The sequence below is a fragment of the Colletotrichum karsti genome, assembly GCF_011947395.1.
Source record: "Colletotrichum karsti strain CkLH20 chromosome Unknown Scaffold34, whole genome shotgun sequence".
Taxonomy (NCBI): domain Eukaryota; kingdom Fungi; phylum Ascomycota; class Sordariomycetes; order Glomerellales; family Glomerellaceae; genus Colletotrichum; species Colletotrichum karsti.
Window position 1 is genome coordinate 246,275 of NW_024065934.1, and position 19,352 is coordinate 265,626.

Consider the following 19,352-nt stretch of genomic DNA (forward strand, 5'->3'; position numbering starts at 1 on the left):
AGTGAAAATAGTAAAAGTACAATTGGCCCATGGTATTTGCGATTGCATGAAGCTAGTGGTATGTCTGTACTCAGGAGATGTGTGAACACCTTGATGAGTGCAGTCTACGTACGGCCGACAATGATGCATCCTATGTCTCACTCAACTTTGAAATGGTCCAGACCGCCAAACCCCTCAACCACTGCGCGTCATGATGTGAAGATGATGCCATGAATTGCTAGTGCCCCAAGCTCTCACTAGCTCCTCAATAGCTTGTCCATGTCTACTCCACGATGCCCACATCGCCGTTGGAGACGTTCCACCCCCATCCGCTCCACAAGTCTCGACCATGTCTTTTATTCCCTCGATGCTGTCTATCGGTTGAAGTTGCGATTGAATACCGTCTTGGTCGAGTAGAAAAGACTGGCCAAATGCCCAGGGCCGACTCTAGCGGAGAATGTTGCCTCTGAGAGATGCCCTACTGACGGCGGCAGGGCCTCATCGCTGTTCGAAAGATATTTTCTTCTCATCCTGACAATTGCAACATCTCGGCGCAACCCGAGACTCCTCCACAAGCCTCACCACACCGTACGGAAGAAACTCCTTCACCCAGTACGGCATATCGACGCTCCCGGAATCCGGCGGCCCGGCCGAGAGAATACAATACAAGATCATGATGCTGAGCTTGACCCAGACGTAGTTCACCGCCAGCACCGCGGCCCACCACACGCCCCTCGCCTTGACGGGAATGTGAATGAGCAGCCCCTCCGTCGTCCCGAAGAAGAGCCACAGCAGAACGGTGTGTACGAAGATCCTGATACGCGTCGCGGCGCTGATTGAACCGATCAGGCTTGTGACCACGACGACCGCTGCGGCCAGGGGAAGATTGTAGGCGAGACACGGCCCGGTGAAGGATCTGGAATAGAGGCCGGTGTAGTACATCCCTAGCACCCAGTCCACGATCCACATGACGAAGCCCAAGACGGCGAGGATCCGGAGTAGGACGACGTGGGTTATCTTTGGCGGTTGGGTTTTCTGAGTGGCCTTCTCGTTAGAGCACGCGGTGCCTGGATCCGTTGGACGTAGGCTGCGGGTGGCATCGCAGTTCTCAGAGCCGGTCATTTCGTAAGAATTGGCTGTCATTTGTTGGGTTCTCGGAAGGCGAAGAGCGTGCCTCATGAGGAGTATTGTGAATGTTGCAGGCATGTTGGCTCGTATCGGTACGAGATTTGGGAAGATGAGCCTTCTTATAAGTGCGCTGAACGAAGAAACTCTGAGTTTTCGGCGGGTTGTGCTCCAAAAGGTTGTGAAGGTTTGAGGCCACCAGGAAAACCTCATGTTCCTAATCATCTCGCAAGGTAGCGTGACAGGGTTACTCACTTGCTCAGGCCCTCGAACTTGGATCTCTAGGGCCCTCTGTGCCACGAACTTGAACAGCTGGCTCAGGGTGTCTCGTGTATTCGTCCTTGATCATCGTGGCGATTCCATGCGGGAGGAGATCCTTCACCCAAGCGGGCCAACTCGAAATATTGATGTCGTCCTCATCCTGTGGCCCTATTCCGACGAGCCAACTCGCGGCGATGAGAAACGCATACGCCGAGACGACGAACCAAACAAACAGCCACGCGAACGAGTACCAGATTGCGCCCTTATAAAGCAATAATATCGAGGCGGAAATCAAGATCGAACTTGTTAGGTACGTCACAAAGTGAAATACGGTCGCGAACGCGGTCCACTTGAGAAGTCTCTCCGGAGGGACGTGCTCCATGGGGCTCGCGAGGCCGAAGAAGACGAATGTGAAGATGCCGGTGGTCATGAACCCGTTCCAGAATAGGTTGTGGACAGCGGCTTGCCATGTGAAGGCGATGAACCATGGTGCTCCAAATATGAACGCTTGGGCTCTGAAGCGGTTGATGGCTCTCCGTGAAGACGGAGCCGTGATATCTGGAGTCGTTGTGGTCCTTTGGACTCGTTCAGGGGCCGTTGTGCCGCTCGTTCGTCTTGAGGGCGCATCTGCGGGCATTACTTCGAACCGTGGACCGAGCTGGGGGATGATATTGATGCGAGAGTAGAGATGTGTATCTGGCAGAAGGTGGATGAAGTGTTGCGTCTTGTAGTATCAACTGTGAGAAGAATTTTCAGGAAGACGAATCTCGAGGCTGATTATTTCTACCCTGCTAGACCAAATCATCTGTCCCCAGCGATGCCGTGAACTTAGGCGCAAGACCTAGCTTAGGCTACCACGACTCTGCAACTTTGCTGTCTATCTGCAACCTTGCTGTCTATGTTGCCTTTTTCATACCCGTTCCGGTTTGCTGTTGATGAATCAGGCTGCATCTATTTTACACGTTTCGTGACAGACTGTTGCAGAGCTATTCACTGCTATCTCATGGAAACAACTCTGAATCAGAACACATTCATGTAGATATCTGGGAGAGTGAGATCCATGACTGGCATCACATTAATGCTGCCTCCTAGGTCCGTAAATTCAGGCAATGGAGAATTTGAAACAGAGAGAAAAAAGCCCGTCACCGCAAAGGCAGATGGAGGAATCTTGTCCTAAAGAGTTGTCGAAGATGACGGCCAACAACCTACATACCCTTCAGGTCGTGAGCGCCGTCCTCATGGCGTGCATCATATACCACATACTGAGCATCGTACCATTCATACACCCGAGACTTGGGGTATGAACAGAGCTACTATCGACCTAAAACATACTTGGGTCTGGGTGCATGAGGAATTCGGCTTTATGCGACCACAGAGCGGAGCATCCCAGAACCGTGAGCTTCGATCGAAGGACTTGAAAAAATGACTCAACATCGCGAGGATGTCGTATTACTTCTGAATTGTAGATTAGTCGGTATGTCTGGACACGTAATAACAAAATATTAAGGGAAATCATGAGACAAATGTAGCTGGAAGTTTCAACTGTTATAATCTTCGCGGCCGTCGTCTAGGTTCTGTTTTCCACTCATACTCTCAGTCTTCGCCCTCTTCATTGTCATTGTCCCTATCACTATTGCTCGTCGTCGCCGTCTGCAAATTCATCCCTTTGACATTATACTTCATTCGAACACGGAAAACTTGTTTTGGTTTTATTGTCTTACTTTCGCATCTTAGGATCTTGACGCGAAGATGCTGTTACGATGACCCGCTGACAGGAACGAGGTCGATCTTGACAGAGACACCCCCACCGAGATCACCACTGATGGATCGCTTCGACGTACCCGCGGCAGTGTACAACGCTAAACGGATAGACTGCCCAGACTTACGATCTCCTGAAACAGTCTCGACGCGAATAACCCTGGGGTCCTCGAACTGGCGGACAGGCACATCAAAAGCCCACCTCCCACCGTCCTCCCCCTCACCAGGCTGTCCGATAATCCCACCGTAGGCCTTCTTGAACTCGTCGCTGCTCACATCAACCTCAACCGAATGCACTCCCAGAGCGCCACTCGGATGCTTCACGTTCTCCGGCACGTGGTTCGGCACCCTCAACTCGCGCGGGGTCCGGTCGAAGCACCAAAACGGCAACTCGCCCCGCTCCACTTTTCCCTCCGGGCCCGGCAGCGCGACGGCCCACTTCAGCTCCGCGCCGTCCGGCCTGATGCGGCCGCCCGGCACGGGATCGTCGTAGGCGGCCAGGGACTGGGCAGAGCGCACGCGCTCCTGGATCGCGGCGAACCCGGACTCGTCGGCGAGGGAGTAGGCCCAGTCGATGATGGTGCCGTCCGGCTTGGGACCCCACTTGTGCGACAGACGGTCCTCGGGGCTGATGCCCTCGACGAAGGAGATGAGTTCGAGGTACGTGCCGTCGGCGAAGATGACGAGCTTGTTTTCTGTGCGGCCGTCGGCGTGGCGGCCACCGGTTAGGATGGTGAATTCGGAGGAGAGCCAGGACGGGAGGGAGGCGAGGACTTGGTGGGGGAGGAGGATGACGATGTGGTCGAGGAGGGGAGGGTTAGTCTTTGAGGCCATCTTGACGGGTTTGGCGAGGGAGTTTGATTTAAATGACGGAACTTGTGATGTTTATCACTGACTTAGGAGGCGGAATGGTTTCTGCGAGACATTCGACGCATCTTCATCCGGTATTTATCGTTTCTTTCCCCGCGCGCCCCACTATGATACCATTGGAGTCAATCATTGCGACGAGAAGGATGCAGTCCGCTATCGGTGGTCTTCATCATGAAGAAGCAGAGCATTCGTGAAGACAACTTTCACAGCAAGATGAGCTTTGGTAAAATCTAGTCCCAACATCGTGAGTGAATCACGATGGACACTAGAATGCTTCCATCATCCTGGCTCAACACGTGGATCTCACCCCAGACATGTTGAAATGACTTAGTAATCAGGAGCGGGAGGGGTCGTCGCGTGGCTTGAGGGATGTCAGACCAGCCAAGATTGCTTCACCTGCGACATCTGCCATTTCCCCTTCATCATTGCCGATTTGGGGTTGATATCTGACGATTCCGTCCGTCAGGATCAACTACCTCATCCGAGCGTCAGCCCTAGTCACGGAGGATTTCCCAACACAATCATCAAAATCCTCAATCTGTTTGGCGTTGATTGCCCTCAGGGGTCGACCCGTTTGAACACATGCGTCGGTCAGAATGCCGGCCTGCCGAATGCCTCGGGGACGGAGATTCGCTCTGGAAACACAGCACAACGAACGGTATCTTTGAGAAACACAGACGAGCCGTTTCGACTTTTGAATACGAGCCGGCTACACAACACGCATTCGGTGTGTCCAATCTCACAACATGTCGACTGTCACGGACACTTTAAACGCCAACGGGTGTCGGAACCGTTGACTATTAGCACACACGCTAGTTCTAGAGGCCCTCGTGGCTTGCCGGGCTGCCCCTGGATATTGGCCAACGTTCGCGATCTGGTCATCCGTGCTTGCGCCAGGCTCATGCCAGAAGCAAGCTGACAAGAAGACGTCCATGACATTGGATGAAAGAAGTGAGCTCGAGTGAGGCTAAAATGCTGCCGTGTAACGTCTCCCCAGAGTACGACCCAAACATCCCGAAGAAGACCACCAACACCATCGGGCCGAGTGTCGTCGGTCATTCACCGTCGATTGTTGTCTCTTGGCTGAGCTTGTCGCTGAATCTCAGCTGCAGCGCACGACCTGATGATCAAGGGAGATTGATCGTCATCAATCAACACACTGCAAGATTGGCATGGCGCATCGAGGCTGACGCCGTTTGCAGCCATCCCTTGGTAGCAATCTAAGTCAAGCCGCATTTCAATTGCAAACCGTCGAAATGGAACGCTCGACTCGCCGCGCCGGCGGGTCATCCTGCCGCCTCCCGGCCAGCCCGAAACCCCATCGTCTTCTGGCTCCCGCGGCTCACGACTTCTACGCACATCTCCGGCCAAGGCCACCCCAAACGATCCATCAAATCGAATCCCCCACGGCCCCCAATCGCTTGATTTCCACATATTGTGGGCTGTGTGTGCCACCGCCTCAGCATGAAGAAAAAAAACTGCAAGTCCCTTTTGGGCTGCTTGGTGGCATTCGATCTGGGGAATTCGTGGATCCCTGGCCCTGGTGTCCGTACATGAAACTCCCACCGTCTGATGCAGGCCCTCGTCCGACCGGGCTTCGTGGCGCTCGCCGCATGAATCTGTCGCACAGAAACGACCATCAATCGGATGGCATGCTGGGTTTTCTTCGATCGCTCAGCCCGGTTTGTGCACGACTAGAGCCAACATCGTCCACTTATTGCCGTCCCCCCATGGTCGTATGAGTGATGCTATTCTTGGGTGCCACTCGTGAGCAGCGGCGCACTCGACCGGTGTCCCATGGCCATCCCACCGAGGGGTTCAGGAGAGATATGTAATGCGGCTCGCCGCCCTTCCCGTCGCCCAACGTCTTCTGTTCCTCCTTTCGGGAGTTTCTGCTACACCAAGGCCCCCTTTCGCCGTTGCACTTTCGCTTCTTAGCCACGCGCTTTTCTTTTTCATTCTTCGGATTGAATCCCTTCTTTTCTTGGGTACCCTTTTTTCACATTCGCTTCTTCATTCGCTCCGGTTCGAAAATGGTCTCGAAGACATTCACACTTTTGGGGTTGGCGGCGGCGGCGGTCGCCAGGGTGCAGTTCTTGGCAAGTCCGATGATCTTCGAGATATGGGATGATGTCTAATACTAGGGCTGCAGGGAGTCGCGATATCTGGTGGTGACTTCGGCTGTGAGATTGATGTAAGTCATCATGCCAGGACCTGAGATGATCTAGATGCTGATGATTTGCGACAGGGAAGTTGTCCCACAGGCAACGTCCAGCTGCCACTCAGCTCTCTCGGCGGCGGCGATGGAGAGGGTCAGATGAACCATTTCGCAAAGGATGACAGTCTCAACATGTTCCGTCTGCGTATGATACCCCGACGCCACTTCACTCAGTCTCACGACTAACATCAAGAAGCCGTCGGCTGGCAGTTCCTCGTCAACAACCAACTCGGCGGACAGCTCAACTCGGGCAACCTGGGCAAGTACGACCAGGTGATGCAAAAGTGCCTCGCGACCGGCGCGTACTGCATGCTCGACATCCACAACTTCGCGCGATGGAACGGCGGCATCATCGGACAGGGCGGGCCGACGGACGACCAGTTCGTCTCGCTGTGGACGCAGCTGGCGACCAAGTACAAGGACAACGAGAAGGTCGTCTTCGAGCTCATGAACGAGCCCCACGACCTCGACGTCAAGATCTGGGCCGCGACGTGCCAGAAGGTCGTCACCGCGATCCGCCAGGCCGGCGCGACGTCGCAGATGATCCTCCTCCCCGGCACGAACTTCAACTCGGCCGAGTTCCTCGTCAGCAGCGGCAGCGCGGAGGCGTTGACGGCGATCACGAACCCCGACGGGACCACCGACAATTTGATTATCGACATCCACAAGTACCTGGACGAGGACAACAGCGGCACGCACAAGCCGTGCACGACGGATAATGTGGAGAGTTTCAGGACGGTGGCCGAGTTCCTGAGGGCCAAGGGGCGGAGGGGTCTGGTCAGCGAGACGGGGGCTTCGAGCGATTCCTCGGTAGGTTTCAAATGTTCTTTTTTCATGTGTGATCGACGGGCTAACGCGGAACAGTGCTTCACGGCGTTTTGCGCGCAGAACACGTTCATCAACCAGAACTCGGACGTCTTCATTGGTCTCGTCGGATGGGCCGCCGGCAGCTTCGATACTGGTTACGTCCTCAGCTTGACGCCGAAGAAGTCCGGCAACAGCTACACCGACAACGACTTGATGAAGCAGTGCGTCCTCGCGACGTGGAATACCGAGCAGAACGTGACGTCCCCGGAGACGACGGCGTCTAAGCCCGCGGCCTCGGCGACGCCAAGCGTGGCTCCGAGTAAGGCACCGAGTGCGGCTCCGAGCGTCACCCCGAGCAAAGCGCCGAGTGGTGCGCCCAGTGCGGTCCCGACTTCGGCGCCGGCTTCGAGCGACGAGGGCGGCATTCTTCCACCGACGAGCGTCATGACTGTGCCTACTACGCTGTTGATTGATACATCGACGCCTACTATTCCCGTACCGACCGGAGCTCGTGGCAGGAATGGTACGACGACGACGAGCACACCGCTTGCCCCGACCGCTGCTGCTGCCAGGGTTGACGTTGTGGGAAGTTTGTTGGGTGTAGGATTGGTGGCAGCTATGATGCTGTGAGGACGGGGATAGCTTCATGTCCTATAAGCCACGAAAATTAAAAGTAAAAATAAGAAAGGAATTACTTCAGCTTTTACGAACACAAGCTGCTGCTTACGGGGATCAATCCCCGTTTTGATGTGAGAATTCTAGCGAGAACGCAGCAATTCGCGATGGAAAGTGAAATTGCTGCCACAGCGCGCTGTTCAACCCGAAAGGTTCTCACTATTTCGGGCCATCGCCCGATCTTCCGGAGACTTGCTGCGCCGCTGGGCCCGATATGATCGGAAATTGACCCACTTTTACCGATCGCTTTCACCGGCCCGCACCGAATTTCATCATCGGGCCTACCGGGTTTGGTGGCATCAATGCTAAAGGTTTTGGGTTATGCAAGATGAGCGGACACATCCGCCAGATGACGATGAGCGGATACGATCCGCAGTGTGACGACCAAGCGATACGCTCGGCAAGGCTGCACGCAGATTGGCATCTGCCGCTTTGCTTTCCTTGATTAGACCCGCCTGCATGCCCAGAGACGCAGTTTCAACTCAGCTCGTATCTCGTGGCAGGGTTTAGTTCGCAACGTTTACCCTTTACGAGAGCCTTTCCGCCCTACCCTGCTCGATTCGGGAAACATACCCGCAAATCTTGTGCAACCGCACTTCAAGTTGTCTTGGGTTGATGTCAATCATTGGCGTGTTGTGATGAGAATTCCGATACTCCATAGTTTCTGCAAAGATGAGCCGTGGAAAATCTGCTGCTTCGGAACACCACAGCCAGCGACAACTCACAATGCATCGCCATGCGTCTTTGAAGATCTCGAATTGGGAGAAGTGAGGGGTTGGGCACGCACGCTGTCGGAATAAACACTGCCCATCTCTGAAGAGTACAGATGGAGTTCCCCTAGGACTTACTCAACAACAACCAAGCAACTACTAGTAGTTTTCAGACACGATTTCAGTTAACAAACGAACTTCTATCATCAATTCCACGTTTCTCATAGACGACCATGTCTGAAATCAAGGTAGGCTCCGCAGCCAGGAGGTCACTGGCAAATAACTGCTGACATTTTTACCACCCAGAACTGTACTTCCGTTCCCGAGGGAGATATCGAGGGGGCTTTCGGAAGGAACGGTCCTGCCTCCTTTGGGGACGAAGGTCTCACGGCAACTGCCAACGCGTACGGCAACCTCATTCATATCACGCGCTATACTGGCGGAGATCCCTGCGACCAGTCAAAATTCATCTGCGCCGATTTCGCCCAAAGTACAGAGCATTCCCAGAATGCGCAGCACGCTGATTCCGACCCAGAGCTGAGGCACCTACACCTGCTTAATCGTATGTCGACTGCTCCTCAGACCGGATGTCGTCTCGGCACTCTCTATTCTGAAGGAGCCGATGTTCGTGACAGCCAAGTGCCTCAAATGCTGTTCCTGCACAACCGGTGGCCACTCTTCAAGATCAAGACTAATAGCGGTTTCTTGAACGTTCAATACTTCATCCACAATGGCGTGGTTTACCAGCGGTACACACATGAGGTTTGCAAATCACAAAAGAATGAAGGGCCTGCTGCAATGGCTCTGCGTGGTCAGATTCGCCTTCTGGGTATAGACTTTGCGGATGAAGCCAATGGCATTGTCCCGCACTTGTATGCGAAACATTTGTCTCCATACCGACCAAGGGACAGCGATTCAGCCAGTAATGCTTCGTCTGATACGTCAACAGACGATGGCATGGAATCCGATGACGGGATCTCCGTTTTCGATGTTCTGAAAAATACACCAGCGAGCTCCGAGTCGACCGCAAGCGTTCCGATATGGCTGTTTGTAGGCGACCGCCAACATTCTTTCTCCATCCAACAAAGCGGACGCAGTATCAGTGTGGACAATCTCTTTTGGGATGAAGCTCTCAGTGCCGGTCAACTGGATCTCACCTTGGCGTATGCACTGAGAGCTGAATCCAGCGAGGAGATTCTTGATATCTCCCGTGATGACATGTTATATGTCAAGACTCAACTTTCAAAGCATTTCGAAGCTCCACGAATCGTTGAAGACCAGAATCTGAACTTTGTGATTCTGCGGAACGTTGAGCATATCTTGTCTGTCTGCAGCATCGCTGTCTTCCACCAAGACAAAGTCTCGGCTAATTGGCCGAGAAGACACTCAGAGGTGGAATCACAGAGGCCCCCTCCAGTTGTTCTCACGTGTGGGGATGTTGCGCGCCATCGTGTGGTCACTCAAGCAAGTTTGTAAGTGTATAGGTCCAAAAGTACACAAGCGTCTAGTGTTAATAGAAAACAGCCATTCTTTCCGACTTTTGCTCTGGGCATTGGACAAATTTAAAACACATGCGGAAAAGGAAGAGGCAAACAGAAAGAATTGCATGTGGAAGCTGGCTTCAGTTGATGAGACTGACTCTTGCGTGAACAGCATTTACTGCAAACGGATCTCAGCTGTGTGTTCAGGTCATATCGAGTGGCTGTGTCACTACTGGCCAACCAACATAAAAGTTGAGAAGGAGAATGGGAGCGAAACGATAGAAAAAGAAAAAGAAGAGGAGAGTAAGAATGATCGAAAACTTCAGGTCAACTATAAAGAAAACGCGCAAAAGGAGGATGATGCCGGTGTTCATGTTGGCATCGATATGGCTCTCCAAATCATCAAACTGGGCGAAATCGCTGATTCCACGGCGGCAACAACTAGCAATACCGGCTCTGCCAAACGCCTGGTCAAATCCTGGCTGGAGGGTCTTAGCAAAACGAAAAGAGATGGCCTGCCCATGATATCTCGTTCAGAGAATGAGCTGAAAAGATTTGACTTGGTTGATCATGCCCTTGTCTGGTGGGCTATGAGATCAGTGGAGAAGCTCGGCTGGAACCCAACACTTAGCTACGACCCTTTGAAGAAGCCCGAGAAGCAAATCTCACCACAGGAGTTCCAGGAATCGATTCTCAAAAGGTTCACCACTGAAAATACGACCATAAAAACTAGGATGCTCGCAAGGTCCCGGTCTCTAGTGGAAATGGACTTCATTCTGGGCCCAAAGGATACCACCCTTTTCAACGCAGACAGGTGTGGGTTTTTTACCAAAGCTTCGTCATACACCAGTTCTGCATGGAAAAACACTTTGGATTGTCAAAAGTACAGCGATGACAACGAAGAATCCGAATGGAACCGTCCCCTGGACTTCGGCTTGGCAGTAATCCTGTGCTCTCTGAAAATAGCGGTCAAGTCGTCGGAGGAGCCCGCCACAATGTACAAGAGTATGCTTGCAACTCTATTTAAACAATCATCGCCAAACGGACTTTCGGCAGGACAATTCGGCTGGTTCAAAGAAGATATTTTTTCTATGAACGAACAAAAGCACGACTCCTACTGGTCTACCCAATTCGAAATACCATACATCCTATCGGCGTTCCCAAGTTCCAAACCGGAAAATGGCACGGCCGATGATCTTTCAAAGGTCAGCAATCTTTTGGAGCGCTCTCTGGACAAACGAAAAGCCGAGAGCAAGGAAGACGTGGTTATGAAACAACGGCTGCCATTTGGTGATTACATTGGCTTGAAACACATTGTCGAGCTTCGCGACAGATGGCTTTACGATGAACCAAAGTTCCTCAATTCTCAACCAACAATTCCAGAGATCTCGGTGAAGGCGTTTAGGAAGCTATTCAAAGATGAGAAGAATATCTTTTTCAAGGCTACCATTGTTCAGGCATGCATTGACCAACTCGCGGCGCTCGAGGTGCGCAGGTCGGAACCGCGACGGGCGTTGGACCCGGACCTCGAGTTGGGACCGGGCCTTGACCGCCTTGCATGCATAGTGAGCGATGTTGGAGGTGCAGACGTTTTGTTCAAGTCAAAGCAGAATAACTCGGAGGGTGTCCAATCGATCATGCAACATCCTCATGGCACACAGAGAGATTACGAGAAGGAACACGTGAAGACCTTGGATCAACTACGGGAACGTCTCATCATTCCACGCAGCCGCGATTACTCCAAAAAGAGACTTCTGCAGTTCTACCATATCGAACCAACGGCAGCACTAGTTTGCTGTCTAGCGTCGCCGGTAGGTGACATGGTACATTTAGCGAACTTTTTTCGGCGCCATGTCCAATACGAGACATACCATTTCGACGAAGCCGTGAAGATTACGAATAGTTGGATTACTGAGGTCCACCTGTCCTTTTGGGTACTTGGGAAGAGAAGTGACCGCCAGGAACACGCGAGTTCCTCATCAGCAAATTCGAATTTTGCCAAAGAAGACTGGACTGACTTCCCTCACGCAAAACCCAAGCCCAACCAAACCCGGAAAAAAGCCAACAATGGTAGCTCCAGCAGGAAGTGTGTTCAGCGGGCTTCAGTAAGCTTCAGATTCGACGGTGACTTCCTTGATCGGTACTGGACTTGCCACTTCATACAGCACCGCAATGTTCAGAAACAAGAAACAACAAATGCCGAGGCAGGCGAGACAGGCGAGAGAGATAGTACAAAGAGTGTGGCTGGTTCAAACAAGGAACCTTCACCAAAGTTCGCAACCTTCGACATTAGGTGTCAGCGCGGTTTGAAGCATAAGTGGGAGCAAAGGAGAGTTTTGGAACTTGTTCTCCTTCACAGAGCTCTGGAGCTCATTGTGGATGCAGCCGCAGAGCTTCTGAAAGAGGCAAAAACGACCGTGCAGAACTCTTTCTTGTCGGACAAAGAGAGTCAATCGTCACCTTCGTCCTCGTCGAAGCCTTCATCGTCGCCACCTTCGTCGTCGAAAGACTCAGATTTGAATCGTGGAATACTTGCTGAAACACTCGACCTGCTTCAGACTGAAAGTAGTGATGACTACGTGTCTGCCAGCAACCTGTGCCACAAGGTTCAATATCTTCTTCGGGTACTGCAGGAAAACCTGGCAGAGAACCTTAAGATAACTCAGCAATGGTCGGATCGAGAGAATAAGCGGGAATGTCCACAATGGACTAAAAAGGATGAGCACAGGTACCGAAGAGAGATTTCCAAGTGGCAGACCTTGAACGACCAAAAGGTTCTCGAGCTGCAGAAACGCCATGATCAGATCAGGTCATACAACGATTTATTAACGAGAAAGCTCGAAGACATCCGCACAGAGCTTGAAATTCGGGGAAGTGACGGAATCCGCCTGTTTACGTACATTACAGTTGTTTTTGTTCCTATTGGCTTTGGCATGGGATTGTTTAGTATGAGCGAGGTGCCTTCTGTCTTCGCACTCGTCTGTATGATTGGGGCCAGTCTTGTTACTTTGCTGTTGACAGTTGTCGTATTGGCGAAGGCAAAGGTTCTTGAGAGCGAGCTCAAGGAGCCTATCAAGCTGTTTGCACGTTTCTTCGCCTTCGTCTGGCGTTGGAGTCCGTTTGGTTTGCTTTGGAGGCCATTGAAAGAAATGTTCAAATGGCTTTCAAAAAAACCGGAACTCGGAGAGGAAAAGTCTCCTTGTTAGTAGATCCTTCAAGGTTTTCTTAGTTATGTTTCATCAGTCAGTCTAGAATGAATTACTCCTGCGCTACAGAATAGCTTGTTATATGTAGTTTGATTGAGATTCTCAGAAGAATTTGGTGTTAGACGCGAGTATTGCAGTGTTATTTATGGCAGCCTGGACTGTTGGCTCTCACAACTGTAGAATATGGACTGGAATCGGCCCCAATCTCGGATGTCTACAGTCCCGCCTATACTAAATTTTTGCACGGCGCCTAAGAGGACGCAGCAATTTGAACCTCCTACGTTGCTTCCATTTTCGTAACAGTCTGAAGGTAAGTACTAAATGGCTCGACGCAGTCTCATCACTAGAAACAACTGATCGATTGCAACATCCCACGCAATACGATGCGGCAGCCCTTATTTTATGCTTTATTCAACATGTGGCTATACCAAACGAGTACAAATTTAGGTAAAGGCTTCTTTATATGTCGCCCGCTCAAGCTTTATTCATCATATCTATTAGGGTTATTAAGTTATTGAAACCTTAATAATAAGAATGAGGCTATTAGTAACGTTTTATTTCATTAGAGTTTCTACCTTATTAAATATATATCTTAATATATAGGTATTATTTAGGTAATTATATTATATATATATAATAGGGTTAGGGATATAGATAGAAAAATGAGAAATCTCGTTGAGAGCCTTAGTGTTTCCTGATCGGAAGTTACCTCGGCTCCTGCATCCTGGACACGGTAGCCATCTCATTTCCGTCAACGGCGTCACTCGCCTTCGGGGCGTAAGCATTCGACAATCGCCAACAGCTGAGAGGGAGGCGTAACCCATGGATAGTATCTTTAGTCTGAACACGACCAGAACTTCATTGTCAACATTGCCAAGTTGCTTGCTTCGGATGCTGAAGCACGTGCATCTCCAGCTCGGAATCACTCTCATCCGCAGGCTTTACATATAATGGTGCTCAAAGCTATCCGTATTACCAGCATTAGCACGTCTTTTTCTTTTTCCTACTTTCCTTTAGCTTACAAGCCCCTACTAATGTCTGCGTCGACCCAAAGACCCCCAACCCACCCCACGATGCTGAGAATTCCAGCAAGACTGATCAACACAACCCATGTATTGTCTGTGATATACGTTCCCATAGAAAGTACCCGGGTCGAGTCTGTAAATCCACTTGTATATGCCTTCAGGGTTCAATCGGACTTCCTTGGTGTTTGACCTAATTTCTTTAGGGAAAATCTTTTTACAGAAATGAAGTCTTGAAATGGTAATGCTGTTGGCTTGAACGGCCCATAGATATTCTGAGGAACAGTGATTGCAATAGATTTTGTGCAGAAAGCTCGTCCCTCGTCTGGATTTCTTCAGTACCATGAAGCTACCTACCGCGTCGGGCCGACTTCGCGCATTGCACGCACAGCAATCGGAGTTATCGTCCTTGTTATACTTGTGCCGATAGCACTCTTGATTTTCAGGCATCGAGTCTCGAAAACAAACACAGCGTTCCCACTCAAACGGTATCATGAGCTTTGGGTCGCGGAATGTCATATGGTGGCAGAGAAATCGGTTTCCGAATCGCGCTTCCAGGCTTTCGAGACCTTGTCGCATGAGGTCCTTCGTAACAACTTGACCCTCAGCTAGCTGGCAGACTTGCATTGTCCACTTCAGAAACAGATTTGGATCACTTTCTGCGGTGACCCGCGACACAAATAGGGCTGGACACTTCTCCCCTTGGTCGGCTCGGAATTCCACCTCGCACTCGGGACATGGAAGAGGTACTGCTCGTTTCCCTTCCAACGCATTGAATGTGTCGCGGAGAGATATCTGGCGATGAGGGCATACCTTCATCCTTCCCTCCCAACCAATGCATACCGGGCGGTCTCGGCCAAGCTGGGTCTCGGAAAAGAACGTCATCGAGTGCTTCACCCCACAAGCCACACAAAAAAGCTCTTCCCTCCGGCATAGATGGTCGGCTGAATGTTGCCATGGGGCTGCCGCGGGGATAGCTGCTAAGCAAGACTGACAAAGAAAGTCTCGCTTCATAAGCTTGACTATTTCCATGGCACCTTCCACAGAAAGCTGATGACGATTGAATTCGATGATGGGTCGAAATGTGTTCTCTGAATTTTGGTGGTGGAGGTGGATGGCCCAATAAGCTCTGTTTGGCAGTGTCGGTGCTCCCCAAAACAGTAATGTATCACTCGGATGCTGACGATTTGGTCCTGAATTAGGCCTGTGGAAGCCCAAGAACGTGTGGTGTGCGAAAGCCATCAGAAATACCGCACTGGTTTGTCTTAAAATGTACAAGTCAGTAGGACCGAGGTAGGACATTACTTTGATGTGTAATTCCGTCGGCAGTCGATACAAGGGACTGTTTCTCGCATTGTCGGTACGTCGTTGTTGGTAGGCCGAGGAGCAACCAGTGCGGTACGGGATAGGAGAGTTGCTGTTGTTCTTTGACGGCTTTCGATTGAACGGGTTGAAAATGTCAAGCCATCATGGACTCATCGCGAAGGAAAGGCGCGATGCGGAAGAACGGGGAAACTCAACCAATGCTTTCAAAAAAGAACTATCGTAACTTGATATGGGCGTGTTAAAAGCAAAAGGCCAGAATTAAATAGAAGCTTAAGTTTCCGTATTTTAAATGATGAAGAAAAAGCAGTCATAGACTTCCAACCTTGATAGTTGTCAGGCGAGTGGCAATGACTTCACATTGACCTTTGAGGCCGTAGAGGTGGAGTACGATAATAGACGAACCTGGTCATCTGGCCTCGCCCAAAAAGACCTTGAATGCACCGCTATTGGCCGCCTACGTCCGCCGTTAGTAGACAGCTCTTTATCGCCGATAACCATGCCATGATTTCATCAATGCGAAGCTGCTCTCAACGGCGATGATGGGCAGCGGCAGCAGCAAATCAACATCAGAAACTTTGTCGAGGGGCCAACCCAGTCAAGGTAGACATGCCGTCAGATGATGAAGAACTGGCATGTGAGCCGTATCAAATCTATTTACTATCATATAATAGATCTCAGGGAGTCTTTTGTGCGCTCGGGTAATGCAACTCTTGTATCGAGCAGCTTATAATTTCGTAAGGATGTATAAGCTCTTGCAGAGAGTTGTCTTTCCCGGGTCTCCCAATCCAGCGGATAACAGGCATAAAACAATTGCAAAATACACATAGACGTGCTGGTGTCCAATGCTTAGGTCGTCATCTCATCTGCCATTTTGTGAAGCTCCCATGCTATCCCAGTCCCGCTGCCACGCCTCAAGGTTCCGCTGTGTCTTCTTCTTTCTCTTTGTTGTAGTTTTACCGCGAGCAAGGTTTTCGGTGACGGTTGGGGCGCTGGCGATGTATTCATCCAGCATTACGGCAGCTGTATTGCTCCTGCCACTATCTCGTTGGTAAGTAAGGTAAGCAAAGGCTCAAGACTACGTGATAAGGAGATCCACTGACCACGCGGTGCCGGTAGTGGCTGCTGAAGTGTTTGAATTGGATGGCATTATTCTCTGGATATTCGAGCCTTTTCAGATAGGGCTCGTAGGAAATGTGCCAGTGAAGTTTAAAATCTAGTAACCCAAGGATGTCAAAGCAATGAAATGGTATTAATATAACTAAATGGAGTCCACAGATCACTAGCATCTTTCCCAAAAGGCTTTTTATTTACTTTAACCAACACCGCAATTTACCAATTAACACAATGAGCCCATTTTTCATTATATTGTGGCATTAGTACGGAGGGTCAAATAACACTGAACGGTCAACATCACCATGTCACACTGGTACACCAGGTACCAAACACAACATGGCGCAGAACACAGAATCCTAGAACTGGGGATGAAAAACACAGCTGTGTCATTCGATTTGATTGGTGGTTTTGTGTCTCTCATTATTGGGGGAAAAATGGGGGCGCCCTCCAATGTGCCTCTCCAGTCGTCGCCTCTTAGGCACCAGTGCTTATCTTTGTCGCAGGCAGGCCATCTTCTTAGCTTTTCCTTCTTTCAACATCGCGAAGCTCGCAGCAGCTAGTGGCCAAACAACGGTATGGTAACCACGACTTGATATAGAGTCCGATGTCGCTAACCACTTTTGCCCTAGGTGCCATGGATCCCGTCGTCGGCCTCAGGCCGTCTCATCCTCACGTTCTAAATCGTGAAATCAACGACAATGCCGAAAAGGACGAAGAAATGTCCTTACGTACGGCGACATTTGAATACAAATTTGCATGCCCCTTTCGGAAGCATAACCCTGCCAGGCATGTTGGGTGTATGAAAGTGCCCTTACCACACATCAGAGACGTCAAAGACCATTTGGCAAGACATCATACCCCCAAATCCTACTGCCAGCAATGCTTCATGATATTTCAGACGGAAGACTTATTGAAAGAGCACGTTGGTCACAGTAAGAACACCCAATGCGAACATCCGCCCGGAGACAAGGACTATGTCTCGCAAGAACAAGCGCAACAGCTGGCTAGGGATCCAAACGCAAACGCGAGCCTGGAACAACAGTGGCTGCGCATCTGGAACATTATATTCCCAGCATCTCCGGAACCACAAACAATAACTGAGGACGACGGACTCTTATACACTCCTACGGCTATCCCTCGCACTCCAACCTTTGCTTCTTCGACGTTCCCCGCTGGTAACACTCTTCCTCTGATACCTCTACCACTCAAAAGGAAACGCGTTTCGAAGGCAAAGGTAAGATCGGGCTGCATCACCTGCTTGATCCGGCGGGTCAAGTGCGACGAGGGAAAGCCTACATGTCATCGGTGTGCGAAGGCCGATATCAAGTGCGACGGCTATGTCAAGCGGGTCACAGAAGTGCGGGCCGCTGAGAGGACTCCAGTAATGCGCGCGGCGCGAATGATTCTCCCCCGCCCGGACCCAACACCAATGGGCGGCTCTGGATATTCCAGTATCAATTCACAGCTTTGCCAGAGCACTCTTTTGAACCCGCGCAACTCTCCCGCTGATCTTCTTCAAAACATTGAGGTTCTTAGAAATGTAAGCTAGAACGCCGATGAGACCATTGTGGTGCGTCAGCACTAACTTAGCTCCGAGGTATGCCGAGGTTTTCAAATCGAGTTCGGCCATCATCGCGACCGAGGGATTCGGATATCTCTCCCAAACACACTGTTTGAGCTGCTCAAAGCGTTACCAAACGGAAACGAATCTGAATCACTGAGTTCGCGAAATCTGAAAGTCAGGTGGTTGTCATCCAGGCATAGAGGGCGAGTGCTGTTCAGAAAGAATTTGTCTCTTTTATATTCGTTCAACTAACCCCTCTGTAGAGAAACTATCCATAAAATCCCAAGACGTGCTCTTGCATTTGGAACCGGTAGTGTGAATGAGAGGGTCGGAGGAAGCAAAATGTCCATGGAAGAGAAGATGTCGTTATGGGATAACCAAGGTAAGTCCTGGTTCACCTTATATCCATCATCATTTCTAACGTGTCCGAAACAAAGGTGCGAGCCTTGACATATCGTTTGGTAGTTTCCCCGACTTGATTCGTGCCTCCTCTTTGGCTGCAGCTTCCTTCGCATGCAAAGAAGTTGAAATAGAGGAACTTTCAGATGGCACTGAGTATTCACTGGCTTTGGCCGAATGCAGCGGCGTTTCCACAGAAGAAGACCTTCTTCAAGACCGAACTCAACCAGATATAGCCAATATTGGACTGGCAGAGTGTTCAGAATCGTCCTTCGATTCTAATTGGCTGGCTCCATCTGAGTCGTCTGAATCGATGGAGTCTTGGGACGATGACAGTCCGATTCCCGCCACTTTAGAGGTCGTGATCAATCAAATCATGATTTCTCGCACAGCTTCAGGGTTCAGGTCTGCTGCTGGAGATCAGGCCTCTACGGATAGTTGTGCAAATGCTAGCACAGCGTTGTTCTTATCGTCTGAACCATCGGAAACCTCTTCCTCAGGAAGAAATACTACGAAACGAAAGCGATATCGAGACGACGATCCGGGATCTGATGAAGAAGGACGAGAGAAACGAAACCCTAAATCGTCAAAGTCAGAATCCGGTTTGCCCCGATCATTTGCTTGTCCATTTTGGCTGCTCGAACCCAGGAAGCATACCAGATGCATCAAGTACAAGTTATCCAGAATCGGGGATGTGAAACAGCATCTCAACAGAAAGCATATGCTTCATTTCTACTGCAGATGCTGCTTAGCGGTCTTTCCTGACAAACGGCACCTTGACGAACACACTCCGCGAGCAGACAGCTTCGATTGCCAGCTTGCACCTCCTGGTAGAAAT

General features: G+C 50.7%; 4 protein-coding genes across 4 annotated transcripts; 1 reads left to right on the plus strand and 3 right to left on the minus strand.

The window, feature by feature from the left end:
* Positions 1 to 477: 477 nt before the first annotated feature.
* On the minus strand, positions 478 to 1,122 carry CkaCkLH20_09494 (uncharacterized protein; the record flags this gene model as incomplete). The annotated part of the gene is made up of 1 exon (XM_038892209.1): positions 478 to 1,122. The coding sequence occupies one exon, from the start codon at positions 1,120 to 1,122 to the stop codon at positions 478 to 480; it is 645 nt and encodes a 214-aa protein (XP_038742445.1).
* A 241-nt stretch (positions 1,123 to 1,363) lies between these two features.
* CkaCkLH20_09495 (uncharacterized protein) lies at positions 1,364 to 2,002 on the minus strand (the record flags this gene model as incomplete). Its single annotated transcript, XM_038892210.1, has 1 exon — positions 1,364 to 2,002. The coding sequence occupies one exon, from the start codon at positions 2,000 to 2,002 to the stop codon at positions 1,364 to 1,366; it is 639 nt and encodes a 212-aa protein (XP_038742446.1).
* A 1,118-nt stretch (positions 2,003 to 3,120) lies between these two features.
* Positions 3,121 to 3,957, minus strand: CkaCkLH20_09496 (uncharacterized protein; the record flags this gene model as incomplete). The annotated part of the gene is made up of 1 exon (XM_038892211.1): positions 3,121 to 3,957. One exon carries the CDS (start codon positions 3,955 to 3,957, stop codon positions 3,121 to 3,123), a length of 837 nt encoding a protein of 278 aa, XP_038742447.1.
* A 2,069-nt stretch (positions 3,958 to 6,026) lies between these two features.
* On the plus strand, positions 6,027 to 17,231 carry CkaCkLH20_09497 (endoglucanase iii; the record flags this gene model as incomplete). The annotated part of the gene is made up of 10 exons (XM_038892212.1): positions 6,027 to 6,080; positions 6,146 to 6,187; positions 6,242 to 6,356; positions 6,408 to 7,021; positions 7,076 to 7,600; positions 8,710 to 8,965; positions 10,092 to 10,698; positions 10,774 to 10,889; positions 10,941 to 11,695; positions 17,181 to 17,231. The coding sequence occupies 10 exons, from the start codon at positions 6,027 to 6,029 to the stop codon at positions 17,229 to 17,231; spliced, it is 3,135 nt and encodes a 1,044-aa protein (XP_038742448.1).
* Positions 17,232 to 19,352: the final 2,121 nt, after the last annotated feature.